Below are 16,542 nucleotides of genomic sequence, written 5' to 3' on the forward strand. Positions count from 1 at the left end.
AACTCTAAGAATTCATTTATTCAAGACTGGAGGGAGTAGTATACAATTCTTATGCAACTTAGTATATCATTTTACTCCTCTTGTCCCAAAATAAATCAATTATATTTCTAGAGTTGTTCTAAATTAAATTATTTTATAATTGACTAAATTTATAGAAAAAAGGCATTAATATTTATGAGGCCAAATTAACATCACTAGATATATCATGACATATATTTTCATAATGTACTTATTTGGTATGATAGATGTTTTTTAAGGAACTTGCACAGGATTATGCCTATTTCATTGACATAGAACAGAGTTTTGTGACCCATTTAAAGTGGGGAAAGACAAAAAAAAAAGTTACTCTCGCTCTAAAAGTATCACTAATCATTTCTTCCCCGGCATAATCCAGCCCCTGCCAATGATACTCGTAAGGGATATTGCTGAAGATTCCCATTGTCTAAGGACTCTAGAACTTCTTTCCTTCTAAATCTCTCAGGGGACAAGGAGAATGATATTTTTTACCACTTTTCGAGGTGTTTCTTGCTTTGTTGAGATATTTATCTATCATTCTTACACTATGGTGCTGGTTACCTAGTTTCCAGGCCGCAAACTCGCCTGGTGGGTCCATTCTACGTAGAGCCTCTAAGGCAAGTATCAGTAGGAGTTTCATCATAGTTTTATTTGCATTTAATAAGGTGCCACATAAGCACTTTTGATGTTGTGGCAATGTTTTTAAGAAGAGAGAGAAGAAATGAGTTTCATGGGATGAAACTCGATCTCTCGACACGATTACCAACTCTCTATGAGTCACGAAATTAAATGTCTATGAAACCATAGAATGAAACTCTTCATTGAGAGTGAATGTTGCATCCATGTTTTATTTTGATTCTATATGATATGGCAATCTTGAAAACAACGTCATAAAACATCCCACTGAGACTAACCTAAATCATCCTAGTGTATCTGTACCCCACTAGCATGTGGTATTGTATCTCGACAATTTGTCTACAAAGCAAGTAAACTGGACAGTACGTACGGGTGTATGAGAGACTTCTTTACCTGGTACGAAGTGAACAAGTGAAAATGTCTCTCATACACCCGAAGTTTATGAGCATGTTATAAGAAAGAATTTGAATGTTTTCGAGGAGTTCCATATCAAGGTTAAAGGAGTTGTAAAGATTAGGTGAAATATTCCTTTCCCACACCTAAATATTTAGCTACACCAAATTATATGTAGAAATTACACCAAAATAATAACCATAACTCTAATATAAGCTGAGTGTAAATCTAGCATAAATTCACAGTAAGACCTTGTTTGGATGCACATATATCCACATTAATCCACATGTGTTAAAGTGGATTAGGATAGAATTTAAACTAATTTTCACTCTAATCCACCTCAACACGTGTTAATATGTGTGCATCCAAACGAGACATAAGTGAAATTAGGATGTGGAGAGAAGATTTTTGTCTTAATATTAGTTTTATTCCCTTCTATGCATGCTATCTAGGAAGAAGAAAGGGAAAGAAAAGAAAGCAAGACAAATCAGGTGTGGGAGAGAATTTTTTTTTTATAGAAAAAACGGGTTTGCCACGCTTTATAGATCATAACGCGAAATTACATTGTTTGGTTCAAAGTGTAACGGCGCGCCCGCCACAAACAAGGCCTAAAGGCCGGAAAAAACAGTACTGTCAGACACCAAAACATTCTCAAAAATCTGCTGACTCGAAGCGATGCAGCCAGCCCCTCTCCAAAGACTGACACCACGGAGGAAGCAGCCACGGGCGGCTGTCCACATTTCCCCGTACCAGTGGCGCCTCTAGGCACGACGTGCGCACGCAGACATCCCCGCTCCGCGGGCTGCCACGACGAGCCGGCAATGCCCAGACGTCGTCGATGGCGCGCACAGTGGCGCCGCACCAACGGCCCGGCGCGGGGTTGGCGGCGCGACGACGACGGCGCGCTGGCGGTCCCGGTCCCGGCAGGTCGCCGTCCGACCGGTCGCCGGCGCTTCGGTTGCAGCCCCGCGCGCGCGCGCGTGTACGCGTGGCGGCCGGGCGGACGCACGCACGCACACGGATCGGAGCGGGGTTCCCTGGGCCCTGGCATGCATGCAAGCCGGATGGAGCCGGGGATAGGAGCGCGCGCGTCCTTGTCTCGCGGCCGGTTGCCGATATGATGCCGATGGCCGGCCGGATCGACGGCGAAAGGGTTCACGAGAGCGTGGCCTTATTTGCCCGGTTCGTTTGGGCTGGAAAGTCATGGCTGGCTGATTTGTTGTGAAACAAAAATATTGTTTGTTGGCTGAAAAAGTATGGCAGTGGTTATGTATAGTACTCTCTGCCCCCGCCGTGGTCGGTTTGACTACACACCCGGAGCCGGGCATGCATGCACAATTGCACACCGTCTCAATCGGATCGCAGGCTACTAGAGAGGATCAGCGGTCCGGCGGATGAACGCCTGGTGGACCGGCCGTCGTCACGGGAGCCTGAATGTCAGTGTCCGCGTCGTCAGGTAGCCATAGCCGATCGAGGCAGCAGTGTGCGATTAGACATGGCGCCAATGTGTCATGTGTGTACGTGCTTCATTCGTTCAGTGCTGCCACTGCTAAGAGTACGTAGTGTTAGATTGATCTCTAATCTTAAACTGGGCCCAACGGCCCAGTTAGGCCTTTGATCCGCGTCCTGATCGGGGGCGTCCAGCCCACTATGGCTGGAGGACCCCTGTCACACTGCGCAATATATAGAGGTGGGGGCCGGTGGCTCTGAGTACGAGGTTCGCCTAAGCCGAGCTCTCCACCAAAACCTAAACCCTAATCCCGAACAGAGAAGGGCACAGCCAGTGACGGGAAGCCACCAGCCGCGCCGCCCCGCTCCACCGACGTCGACGACTTCGTTGACCTCTTCCCCGAATGTCGCTGCTCGTGCGCAGACTTCACCGACGAACAAGATGACGGCTTCTGGACCATCTCCCTCTACGGTGTCAGGTTCGACACCCTCTTCTTCTACCCCTCTCTTTCTCTCGTTCTATCTACTGTTACTGCACTTGTAGATGTTCTAGGACTCACGGTTTATCTAAGTACAAGTAGACATGCTAGTTCTATGCCTAAATATCCTGCTTTAGGGTCTAACAATGGTACTAGAGCCTAACTAGGTGTAGATCTAGCCTATCGAAACCCTCTGTCTAGATGTAGATCATGTCAGGGGTAAGAAAGAGATCATATCTGTCCGGATCTAGGAAGAGAAGAGGATCACCGAACCTTAACCCTAATCGGGTAAAGAACAGAGAAAAGAAAGGGGTCTCGGCACGCGAAGCCGAACCCTAACCCGCGAATCAAACTCGGGCAAGAAGAACAATGAACGAAACCCTAACCCTAACCAAACCCTAATCTCGATCCTAACCCCGTCCCCAACCCTAAATCGGATAGATCTGAGAAGAGAAGAAAGGAAAATCAAAGAAAAGAAAAGGGGAAGGGGAAGAGGCCTACCTCGCCGCCGCACCGTGCTGCCACCTCATCGGCGCGCGCGGGGGTGCTTGGGCCAAGGGCGTCGTGGCCAGGCCGCTCAACGGCGGCGTGCTAACCCGCTGGGGAGCGCGCGCCGACAAGAGGGCCGGCGACGGCGCTGTCATCGTCTCACTCCGTGACGTCGCGGGACCGAGACAGAGAAGGAGGAGAAGTGGTCGGGTCAGATCTAGGGTTTTGGAGGGGATCAGGGCACCGCCGCCCAGATCGCTCGACGACGGCGTGCTTACCCACTGGGGAGCGCACATGCCGGCGAGGGGACCGGTGACGGCGCCATCTTCGCGCTTGCTTTCGCTCGGCTGCTCGCGGTTGCTGTGCTGAGGAAGGAGAGCGGCGAAGAGAGAGAAAGGACAGAAGAGAATGGCTAGGGTTTCAGCGGGTCGCCGTGGCGTCGGCTCTTATATCCCCGATCCATGCGCGCGGGCATCCGATGCGATCTGACGGTCAAGATTCATTGGACCGAGTCTCGGCCCAGGCGGGTGAGTGCGGCGAGCCACTTTCGTGGCCCAGGCTCAGGATGCGGCCTGGGCTCGGGGAGGTGCCGCGAGCGCGCGCGAGAGGGCTGCAGCTGAAGGCTGGGCCAAGTACTGTAGCTGCTGGGCTGTTTACTGTTGTTGCAGGCCGGGCCAAAATGAACAACAAATTACGTTTTGAAGTTTATTTATTTTTAGAAGTAGATTTGAATGAATTTGATGAATTTTGTTTTAATTCTTTGTTAAATTTTGAACCATTAGGATAAATTTTTAGAGAATAGAGAAATTACAGAGAAATGCTTCTGAAAAATAGATAATTTTTTTATGTTTTCCACTGCTAAAGAAATAGTTTATTCTCCAGTTATTTTGAACCAACGTGATATTTAATTGGAGAAAAAGAGATTTTGACATGATTATGATGTTATTTTTTGACCAATGTTGTTGATAACAATATCGTAATTTTAATGATTTTATGCATTACTTTTATTTCTACCCAACGATGATGTAGATTTAATGTATAAACAGTTGTATGTTTTAATTTTTACCAACGTTGGAATCAAGGCATGCAATTGTTATTATTTATGTTCTCACTCTATATAAATTGTGTTTTCAGGCGGATATAACTTGATGGGTTGTATCAAAGAGATCTCCACTCTCAAAGGTGACTACTACATGGAGTGGAAGAGAAAAATTAACATGACCTTCGTCTTGGCTAAGGTGAACTGGGTAGTCACCTCACCGTGTCCCACTAAACCTGTGGCACCGGCGAGGGAGATAAATGAGGCTGATGTCGCTTGGACAACTAGAGAGAGGGATTTTGAATCACAAAAGATGTTATATGACCTTGAGCATAGGAAGTGGGTCACTGCCAATAAAAAATATTTGGCTGTGATAAAGAACACGATTGAGCCTGTAATTGTGGGCTCAATCCCAGAGTATGACACGGTCACCAAGTACCTCGAAAGAATAAAGAGTCAGTCCATTGTCTCTTCAAAGACATGCTATATAGCTGATAAAATAGCTGGTGACAGAGAGGTACTCTGGAAATAGTGGCATAAGAGAGCACATACTAAGGATGAATAATTTGGCATCCAAGCTAAAACCAATGGATCTGACTCTCAAGGAAGAGTTCCTTATCCATCTGATTTTTGCTTCCTTGCTAAAAGAATTTAACACTTTTATTGTCAACTACAACATACAACCCAAGAAGTGAGACTTAGAGAGACTCATGGCTTTATGTGTGCAAGAGAAGGAGAGAATAAAAGTTATCAATAGTGGCACTATCAATTATATGAAAGACAACAAGAAAAAGAATAATAATGCTAACTCATCCTCAAAGTCAAGGGGAAAGGATCACATGCTGCATCAGTCTTAGCAGAACAAGTTCACAGTAGAGAAAGACCAGTGTCTCTATTGTAAGAAGACGAAACATTATAAAAAAGATTGTCACGATTACTTAAAGATGATCATGGCAAAGAAAGATGAGAATATTATTACGTTCATAAATGAATTCCTGTATGTACAATATTCAAAATCTATTTGGTGGATTGACTCAGGTGTAACTGTTCATGTTGTTACTTTCTTACAGGGATTCCATTCGACGAGGACTACGCAAAGAAGAGAAAGACACGTTAAAGTTGCAAATGGAGTCCGAGTAGATGTTGAAGCCGTTGACGATCTTTCTCTAGAGCTTGTTGATGGCTTCACACTTTTACTTAGAGATGTATTTTATGTTCCCTCTTTACAGGAAAACTTGATTAGTGTTTTATGCTTGGACAATGATGGATATGATTGCCATTTTGAAAATAGCAAATGTAAGATAACATTTAATAATGCATGTGTTGATCTTGCTATCTTATAAAATGAGCTTTATTTGTTATCACTACGTGATGATATGAATATTGTATGCGATGATGGGAATGTTGCGTGCGACCATGAGAATGTATCCACGTCTGCGGATGTAAACAGAAAACGAAAGAGAGCCCACGATGCGTCGTCGAAATTATGGCACTATCATTTAGACTATATTTAGAGAGAGAGAATAGAAAAACTAGTTAAAAATAATATTCTTCCTCCATTAGAGTTCTCAGATTTAGAACAATGCAGATAATACATAAAAGGAAAGTATGTAAAAAAAATAAAAAAAAGATGCCAAACGAAGCGCATTAATTTTATAGATTATTCACACAGACATCTGTGGTCTATTTCCTGTAAAGAGTGTGAATAGTTATGATTTATTCATAACATTCACAGATGATTACTCCCGTTATGACTACATTTATCCAATCAAAGAAAAAACAGAAGCATTGGATAAATTTAAAATATTTAAGGTAGGAGTTGAAAACCAACACAATTTTAATATTAAGATAGTCAGGTCCGACCATGGGAGGGGGGAGTACTACGGTCGACATACCCCATATGGCGAAGTTCCTAGACCTTTTGCAATGTTCTTACAGGAGAATGGCATAGTAGCCTAGTATTCTACACCGGGCGAACCTCAATAGAATGGAGTAGCTGAAAGATGCAATCGTACCCTGATGGATATGGTGCGCAGTATGATAAGTTACTCTACCTTATCGTTGAGCCTATGGATGGAGGCGTTAAAAACTGCCATTCATATTTTCAATAGAGTACCAAGTAAGTCGGTGCCCAAAACACCGTATGAGTTGTGGACAGAAAAGAGTACCCTCACTAAACCACTTACGTGTGTGGGGGAGTCCCACTGAGGCTAAAGTATTTAACCCAAACATTGAAAAGCTAGATCCCAAAATAGTAAGTTGTCATTTCATTGGCTACCTAGAAAAGTTAAAAGGTTTTCGCTTATACTGTCCAGACAGACATACAAAGTTTATGAAAACAAGACACGTTGTCTTCCTAGAAGATGAAATGATGAGGGGGGACATGGTAGCTCGAGAAATTAACCTTGAAGAGAAGCGGGTGTATGCACCCACTCCAATGATTCATGAGCTATTTTTCTCACTACCTGTTGTCGCTGCACCGATAGTGCAAGATATTGTGGTGCCAGCACCTGTTGGTATTTCGCTTGTGGCAACAATGAATGATGATGAGAAACCTGTTCTTCAAGATCCTATAGAACCTATTGCCACACATGAGGAGGAGCAATAATGGCCTCAAACAGAAGATATGCCAAATGTGGAGGTCTCTAGGTCTCAAAGAGTTAGAAAATTAACTATTCCTGCTGACAATAAAGTATACAACACTGAGGAATTTTAAATAAAGGATGATCCCACCTCATTTGAAGAAGCCATGAGAAATAATCATTCATCAAAGTGGCTTGAGACCATGGAAGATGAAATAAAATCTATGAATGCCAATAAAGTTTGGGACATAAAAATAATTTCTAAAGGAGCCAAAATAGTAGGCTATAAATGGGTCTATAAAACAAAACTTGACTCTCAAGGGAATATAGAGAGATATAAAGCGCGACTTATGGTAAAAGGCTTTACGCAAAGAGAAGGGATTGATTATAATGAGATATTTTCTCCAGTCTCATGTAAGGATTCCTTTTGAATCATAATGGCATTAGTGACACATTACGATTTAGAATTACATCAGATAGATGTAAAGACGACATTTCTTAATGGGGATTTGAAGGAAAATGTTTACATGGCACAACCAAAAGGTTTTGTCATGGAAGAAAAAGAACGAATGGGATGCCGCCTAAAGAAATCCATTTATGGATTAAAACAAGCTTCAAGAAAGTGGTACTTGAAGTTTGATCAGACAATAAGAAATTTTGGATTTAAAGAGAATGTAGAGGACAATTATGTCTATACAAAGTTTAAGAATGAGAAGTTTATCTTCCTTGTCATGTATGTGAATGATAGTAGTGATATCAGTCTACTACTGGAGATAAAGAAGTTTTTGTCCTCAAAATTTGATATAAAAGATCTTGGTGAAGCTTCGTTCGTTCTAGGGATCGAGATTCACCGAGATAGAAATAAAGGGGTATTAGGACTGTCACAAAAGGCATACATAGAAAAGAACTTAAAGAAATTCAATATGCACAAATGTAGTCCCTCACCTGTTCCTATAGTCAAGGGCGACAGATATAGGGATTTTCAATGTCCTAGGAATCAGTATGAGATCGATCAAATAAAAACGGTTCCATATGCTTCGGCTAACGAAAGCTTACAATATGCTCAAGTATGTACGTGTCCTAACTTGGTATTTGTTATCGGGTTACTTGACAGGTTCTAGAGCAATCCTAGAACAGAACACTGAAAATTAGTAAAGAAAGTATTGCGTTATTTGTAAGGAACGAAAAGCCTCATGATAACGTATAGAAGATCAGATTCACTCCATATAGTGAAATATTCAGATTCTGATTATGCGGGAGATGATAGGAAATCTATGTCTGGATATGTATTCACTCTCGCAGGGGGAGCTATTTCATGAAAAAGCTCAAAGCAAACCGTCACTACATCGTCCACAATGTATGCCGAGTTTGTAGCGTGTTATGAAGCAACGGGGCAGGTGAACTGGCTAAAGAAGTTCATACCTGATTTGAAGGTGGTTGACGACATCTATAGACCACTTAAGTTATACTGCGACAATAATCCGATAGTACAGTATGCTCATAATAATAAGTCAAGTGGTGTTGCCAAACACATTGACATAAAGTATTATGTTGTGAAAGATAAAGTCTGAGATCATGTCATAAGTGTTGAGCATATAAGCACCGAAAAGATGCTCGCGGATCCGCTTATAAAAGGCTTACCACCCAACGTGTTCAGAAAACATGTAGCTGACATGGGTTTAAGGGAAATCCTATAATTTCTAGACAAAAGAAGGCACAAAGTTAAGTATCATATTTCAGAACAGAGTGGTGTGTTGTAGTTGTTAAATCTATCGGCAATTGACCGTGACGATGAAACATGCTCTATGCGCTAATATGTAATAGAATGAACAAAAGTAAATGATATAAAATTGAAAGCCGGTAGGAGATCAATGTGGAGATTGTTAGATTGATCTCTAATCCTAAACTGGGCCCAACGGCCCCAGTTAGGCCTTTGATCCACGCCCTGATCGGGGGCGCCCAACCCATTATGGCTGGAGGGCCCTATTACATTGCGTAATATATAGAGGTGGGAGCCGGCGGCTCTAAGTACGAGGTTCGCCTGAGCCGAGCTCTCCACCGAAACCTAAACCCTAATCCCGATCAGAGAGGGGCGTAGCCTGTGACGGGAAGACACCAGCCGCACACCCCGCTCCACCGATGTCGACGACTTCATTGACCTCTTCCCCTTACGTCGCTACTCGTGCGCAGATTTCACCGACGAACGAGATGACGGCTTCTAGACCATCTCCCTCTACGGTGTCAGGTTCGACACCCTCTTCTTCTATCCCTCTTTTTCTCTCATTCTATCTACTATTACTGCACTTGTTGATGTTCTAGGATTTACGATTTATCTAAATGTAAACAGACATGCTAGTTCTATGCCTATAGATTATGCTTTAGGGTCTAACGTGTACTAGTATATGTGTATGTGGCCGCTCTTGTTCCCGCGCGCGGGAGTCCCGGCCCGGTGTCGCGGTCACACTCGCACGCACTGGGACGCGGATCAACGTGATCGGGATGCGCGTGGTCGGCGCGATCCGTGCCGCGGCGTCTTCACATACGTGCCGGGCGCGCGACAAAAGCAGCGCACTCCAAGCAGCGGAGCAATATATACCCCGAAAGGGACCCCGGCGCCGCGTCCGTCTCCGCGAGAACGCATGAGCAGCAGCGGCGTGCGTGACTGCGTCTGCGTGGACACACACACTTCCCGGTTCCCGCACGAGAGCGCCAGAGCCGGTGTGAAACACGACGGCAAGGCGGGCCAGATTGGAGCAGCTAGCTACTCGTCTCCATAGCGTACAGTAAGAAGATTAGGCAAATCCATCACATTGTCCATGCCTCTGCCGTCTGCCGCTAATTCTTAATCTCACTTAATTGGCCGCTCCATGCCGAAAGCAATCAGCAGCAACAGCCACGCGAAGCGTATGGTCGAGCCCACGCACTCACACGAAAAGAACGCATCGCACGGGCGCAAATTTAAAATCAGTGCTGCAAGAACTAAACCTTGCCCAGCGTCTCCTGACTCTTGGCATGCAGCTGACAGAAAAGAATCGGTGCGCCTTTCTTCCCTCTTCCTATATAATCTGTGAGCAGAATCAAGAGTCTGCATTCATTCAGAATTCGAGATTCAGTTGAACTGAGCAAACAAAAATGTTGCCCAGTGACAGTGAGCGGACCGACTCTGAGATTCTTTCTGAAGCACATTCCACTCAATCACAATGTCCGTCGACACTCGACAGCATCTGGAAGCCCTCACCTACAGCGACGAACCGCATCACAGACGACAAACCCCCCATTTCACCTCAGTTAGCACAAAGCCCATCATAACACACACACACACACACGCGACACACCCAACGACATCAGAACACAGTGGCAGGAAAGAACCAAAGAGCCCCCACACAAGTGGTCAAGTGGACAAAGCGGAGAAGCGTTCGCTTGCTGTGGAGGAAGCAAATTCCCATCTGCGTTCAAAATTGCTGTGCCCGTCGACAACGAAGGCTCTGCTCTGCTTGTCCCGGCAGCACAGAAACAGAAGCCCCACATCACGACACACAGATACTCTACGACTGATGAATAGAAACGAAATCGGATCTCTGAACAAAGATCGAGACAGAAACCGTCACCGTTCTTATTCTTATATCATCATCAATCATATATTATACTTCTATGAACAAATGTACACACACTGATATAGAAGCCAAGCCAGCAACACCTCAGCAGCAGCAGCAACTGGGTGGCAATGGCGAGCAAGTAGCAGCAACCAAGATCCTAGACACCCCAGTCCACTGGACCGAGTGACAACAACTGGAGCTGGATGCATATCCATGTTATCCAATCCAAAGAAAAAGGGATAAAGCGAAGAAGGAAAAAATATACTCTATACTAGCAAGAGGCGCCACCAGCTGAGCTCTGGTTGCTCGATCTCTAGAAGCAAGCACGAGCTGGGCGCCTTTCTTCTCTCTACTACCACTACTAATCTCTCTCTAAGCTGCCACTATGGCACTATCCCAATTTAATTACACTAGTGTGAAATGAAATGAAATGAAAAAAGAAAAGCAACTACCAACTGTAACTGTGGTGTGGGGGGACGGGAAGACCCCGGGGAACTGATCTCGGCTCCCTCTGGTGACTTCTCCCCTGATCCATGGTTCCTCTGTTACTCCTCCAAGAAACGTGGAGCTCGGTCAGGCCTGGGCCTCGAGCTCCTTGCCCGTGATAAAGGTGCCGTGGAAGCCGAAGGGCACGCGGGACGGCAGCTGGACCGTGGCCTCCAGCCGCATGTCGACGGCATTGACCACCAGGAGCTCCGACGTGCCGGCGCGCTCGTCGTGGACGAAGGTGAGCACGTACCCGTCGTCATCGCCGCGCGGGTGCGCCGCGGCGGGGTCCATGGGCACGAAGCAGGGCTCGCCGCCGAACCGTCCCTCGCCGTACTCAAACTTGGTGAGCTCGCCCGTGGCGAGGTCCACCTTGGCGAAGCCCGAGACCTTGGGCCACGGCTCGGCCACCGCGAGGTACGCGTACCGAGTCTTGCGGCCCAGGAGGTTGCGGTTCACCATGCCCACCTCCAGGTTCACCTGCTGCGACGGCGCCAGGACGGCGCGGCGCGTGGACCGGCCCGTGCGCGTGTCGAGGCGGATCTCCGTGAGCACGCTCTCGAGGCGCTCGTCGGACTCGTTGAAGATGGAGTCGGCGGGGGTCATGCAGGAGCCGATCACCACCACCTCGCCCGTCGCCTCGTCCTCCCACGCGTTCCACAGGTGGAAGCAGAAGCAGTCCGGCACGTCCACCCACGCCATCTCCGACGCGTCGGCGGCGTGCTTGGGGAGCACGCCGAAGCGCGACGTCTTCTCCTTGTCCAGCACCACGGGCGAGCCGCCGCGCAGCATCTCCTGGAGCTTGAACACCACCTGGTGGTCGGGCACGACCACGAAGTTCTCGGTGATGGCGAAGTCGTGGATCATGGTGGGCTGGTCCAGCGGGATCTCCACGTCGTCGGACTTGGTGCCGTCGGGCCTGAAGTAGAAGTACTTGAGGTACGGCTTCTTGATGACATCGTAGCTGAGCGCGTGGAGCTCCCCGGTGACCGGGTCAAGCTTCGGGTGCGCGATCATGGCGCAGCCGAGCTGGCCGTCGAAGTCGTAGCGGCCGACGGTCTCGAGGTCGCCGTCGTCCGCGACGCGGACGTGGTAGGGGAGGTCGTCCTCGGACATGGCCAGGAGGCGGCCGTTGAAGTAGACGAGGCCGGCGTTGGCGACGCCCGTGCCGGCCGAGGGATCGACGAGGCCGCACGCGGCGCGCGCGTAGAACAGGGCGAGGCGCGCGATCCCGGAGTGGCCGTGCAGCTCGCCAATGGCCTTGGGGAAGACGGGGCGGCCGATCGCGCGCTCCTGGGTGAGGCGCGCGGTCTCCGTGAAGCGGCAGGCGTAGGACTCGGCGACGCCGTTGCGTATCCGCAGCGCGTGCACCATGCCGTCGCCGTCGAAGAGGTGGTGCCCGGCGACGGGGTCGAAGCAGGGGTTGGCGCCGTTGCGCGCGTAGACGCCGTTGATGAAGGGCGGGATGCGGCCGGAGACGGGGAGCTCGCGCACGGGAGGCCTCTCCCCGACGGGCGCGAAGTTGCCGGCGATCTGCACGGCCGGGTCGGCCGTGCTGGGCAGCCCGTGGGGCCGCTCGAGGACGTTGGCCACGAACCCCTCCTCGAACGCGTCGAGCGCGGCCGCCGCGGCGCGCTGGAAAAAGTTGAGCTGCTTCTTGCCGCCGCCCGTCTTCCGCGGCGCCGCGGCGTGCCTCGGGACGGCAATGGCGGCGGCGGGCTTCTTGGACAGCCCCGGCAGGTCGGCCGCGCCGGGCTTGTGGAACGGCGCCTGGAAGCTCTCGGCGGGCGCGGTGGCGTGCGGCACGGAGCTGACGGCGCGCGGCGAGAACCTGACGGAATTGGAGGCCCGGGCCCTGCTGGACCCGGCCGGCAGGTGATGCCGGTGTATGGAAACAGAGGTGGGCGGGGCGAGACTCTGCATCGCGGTGGCTGAATTGGCGTGGATCGCGTGCGGGGTCGGTTGGGTTTTTGCGCGGTCGGCGGAGGAGGCTGGAGTGGAGAGCGGAGCCCGTTGGTGTGGCGGTGGTCTGTGATGGATGGATGGTTTGGAGGTGGGAGCCGGCGGTTGTATTTATAGAGAGAGGGTCGAGGTCGAGTGGCGGGGGCAGAACGAGCAGGGGGAAAGAAGGGAAGCAGGAAGCTCAAAGCCGTGGTGGGCGGTGACTGGGTGAGTGAGGAGGGGAAGAAAAGAATTGACAGGGGGCGAGAGCGAGACGGGCGGCGCGGGTGGGGGAGAGAGTGTGGTGTGGTGGACTGGTGGGGTGGGCGGTTTGAACGGGCCTCGACAAATTCGCGACGCGGACAGGGGCGCCCACGTGGTGCACTGCGGGGGGCGGCAGGGGGGACGCGCTGACGGGGACGTGCCCCCGGCGCCCCGCGACGGCTGTGCCCAGCCCACTGCTGTTGCGCTTGTGCAGAGAGAAAAAAAGAAAGCCGTGTTCTTCTTTTTGTTTTTCTATTATATCACTAGTTTCTCTTTTTGCCACAGGATTTATCGCGTGCGTTGCTTTGTTTATATATTATTTCTTTTTTTTGAATAATTGTTTATATTATTCCTGGTAGAAGTGTTTTTTGTGCAGAAACAGTAGGAGCGAGGAGCTGAGGGTCGCGATCGAGTCTTCTCCCCGGGCGCAGCCTAAGCCTGGGCAAAATACCCGATACCCATTACCCGTACCCGAATTACCCAAACCCGGACCCGAATTACCCGAACCCGAGGTACCCGATACCAAATTCGGATAGCGATTTTGATTACCCGAAATTAGTTTGGGTAATTCGGGTAATATCCCCCAGTACCCAAACTACCCGAACTACCCAAAGATTTGTTTTTGTCTTTGTATTTATCATGTGTTGTTAGCTGAACCATTTAACTTATCACTTTATTAGAATATAATTCTCTCTATTTGAATGAGTGACTGTAATATATTATTCACTACAAATTGCTATTGAAATTCTATACAAATTGCTGCTGAAATTATGTATAGATCGCTACTGAAATTTAGTGTAGTTTGTTGTTTTCTGTAAATTTGGGTATATCGGGTAATACCCGAACCTGAACCCGAATTATCGGGTACCCGAATTTGCGGGTAGTGTTTTTTCGGAGGTAATATCGGGTAGCAATTTTCATTACCCGAATTTTGAATTATCCAAATTATCCGACCCGAAAAAATCGGGTAACCCAAACGCCCAGACTTAGCGCAGCCTATACCTCGGATATGTTGTCCCTCGGTACTTGCGCTTCCTTGGACCCGTCCCCGTGCCAAATGTGCTACAGCTGCCCAGTTCTGTGCAGCCAACTTCTCAAGTCACTAAACTTTGTCGTGCAGCCTGCAGCACGCAAGACATGAGTAGCATAATGAATGGATTTCTCAGTGTAGCCATGGAAGAGTGTTTTCCTCTCACAATATTTTAGCATAAGTTAAATTTTAGCACGAACGAATAGGGTAAATGAATGGATTTTGATTAAGCTGGAGCGCCAGCAATGTGTGCTTGCTCTACCCTCGAGTCGAGTCGATGCACCCCAAGTATACTACTGCTAGCTCGTGGTGTGGAAATGAAAAGCGAATCCGCCGCGATGATCGTGCTGAACCTGGGACAAACCGCAGCCGACCGTCGGCGGCAGCCGGCAGGGGGAGCAGATCCCCGCCTCGCGCTTGTTCTCGCCCGGGGACAGTCGGACAAACCAGATGCCCGGGTTCCCAATTCTGCTGCCAGGATCGCGGCACAACGCTCGTTGATCGCGCGCCCGTGCCTGGTCGGCGAAGAACCGGTTCAAGTTAACAAAATCTGCAGACCCAAATCACACCCGCAGACCGGCCGGCCGGGCATCCTTAAACTGAACATTACCAGCAGAAGAACCAGTGTATGCTTCCCCTGCGACGACGGATATTCCTGATCAGCATCTGTCGCATCGCAGGAACCGTCCAAACACAGGCGTGCGTGATCCGAGCAAGCCACGCCACGCCAAAGCCATTCGCCCATGCACGCCCGTGTCGCACGAGACCGCCATATCACCACCGTGGAACACGGGGACAAAAGCGGCGGTGGCCTGCATCAGGTGTTGGCAAGCGAAGCAGGCGCGTGGCCCGCGGCATGGCGCGGACGGCGGCGGCCGGCGTCTTCCTCCCGGGGGAAAGCCTCGGTCGCGCTGGCGCGCATGCAAACCTCGCCCGGGGCTCCGCGCGGCCGCCACGTCCGTCCGCCCAGGGGCTTACCTGCCGCGAGCCTCGGCCCGGCGGCGTCCGAGTGCCGTGCTGACACGACACAGACAGCCCACGCCGCGGCCACGCGCGGACCCCCTCCGCCGCTCCTGGCGAGATGACATCCCACATGCCTGTGCCGCTGTGCGTGTGCATGCCCCATTTGGCACGTACGTACGCCCCGCCGGACGGCTCGGCGGCGCGATGTTCCGTCCTGTCGGCGCCTTGCCGGGGGGGCAGTACGTTTTACACGGGATCTTCGTGTGTTTCCAGCAGTAAACGCCTGCAAATAGTGCTGCTCGGTCGGTAAGGCCTGGGCCCGATCGTCGCCGACTCACCGTGGACGTGAGCGGCGCCGCGCACGACACGACCAAATTGAAACTGTCGGGCGGTGTGGCCTTTTGCGAGACTTGTGTGCGCAAACAACAAAGGCGAAAGGCGACGGCCTCCCTTTGCAGGGAGCATCGCGTAGACTTGTGTGAGCTCTTTGTTGACTGTGGAGTGAGCGAGAGCGTGCCAATTGATTTTGGAGGGGCGGCTACCGACGTGCGGAGACCGGTCGATCGCTTTCTCGTCGATGGCCGGTGAATCCAAGTCATTGACGGCGAATGGTTCAATATGCATCGGAACTAGTGCTACTCTTGGGTCCCAGAAAAAAATGTAAACCTTATTAATTTTCTAAGGAGTTAAACATTGTTAATTTTGATCAAATATATATATAAATATTATATGATACTCCCTCCGTCCCGATACGTTAGTCGTTTTGGCTCTGTACTTGTGCAGCGAACAAGTATCTGAACCTAGACATGAAGGATGTACAGGTGCATTAAATATTATATGAATCTAGACATCTACTAGCACTCCCAGAACGACACACAATGGGGGACAGAGGGAGTATGTTTACAAAATATATTTTCATAACAAACATGATTGGAGATCTAAATATAGATATAATATCTTTTAGAAACTAAGTTTTACCTTTTTTTTAGGACAGGAGGCAGTAATAAATAGTTGGCATTTTTTTTTCTTTTGGGCGAAGCCTGCACATTCAGCGTGCTCAGCTGCACTTTTTCAACTATCGATCGATCGCTGTTCGGTCGGTACGAAACTTGACTGAAACTAGCTGAAAAATACTGTTTTGACTGAAATGTTATGTGAGAAAAATACTGTTTCGACTGAA

The 16,542-nt window shown here is 49.1% G+C and overlaps 1 protein-coding gene across 1 annotated transcript; it reads right to left on the reverse strand.

The window, feature by feature from the left end:
• Positions 1-10,673: 10,673 nt before the first annotated feature.
• Positions 10,674-13,203, reverse strand: LOC136470907 (9-cis-epoxycarotenoid dioxygenase 1, chloroplastic-like). Its single transcript, XM_066468639.1, has one exon. The coding sequence runs from the start codon at positions 13,085-13,087 to the stop codon at positions 11,252-11,254; it is 1,836 nt and encodes a 611-aa protein (XP_066324736.1). The 5' UTR covers positions 13,088-13,203; the 3' UTR covers positions 10,674-11,251.
• Between the last annotated feature and the right edge of the window lie 3,339 nt (positions 13,204-16,542).

The sequence above is a fragment of the Miscanthus floridulus genome, chromosome 1 (assembly GCF_019320115.1).
Source record: "Miscanthus floridulus cultivar M001 chromosome 1, ASM1932011v1, whole genome shotgun sequence".
NCBI lineage: Eukaryota > Viridiplantae > Streptophyta > Magnoliopsida > Poales > Poaceae > Miscanthus > Miscanthus floridulus.

Bases quoted from the DNA above. Each gene is read 5' to 3' on its own strand.
- LOC136470907 (XM_066468639.1), bottom strand. From the start codon at position 13,087: ATGCAGAGTCTCGCCCCGCCCACCTCTGTTTCCATACACCGGCATCAC.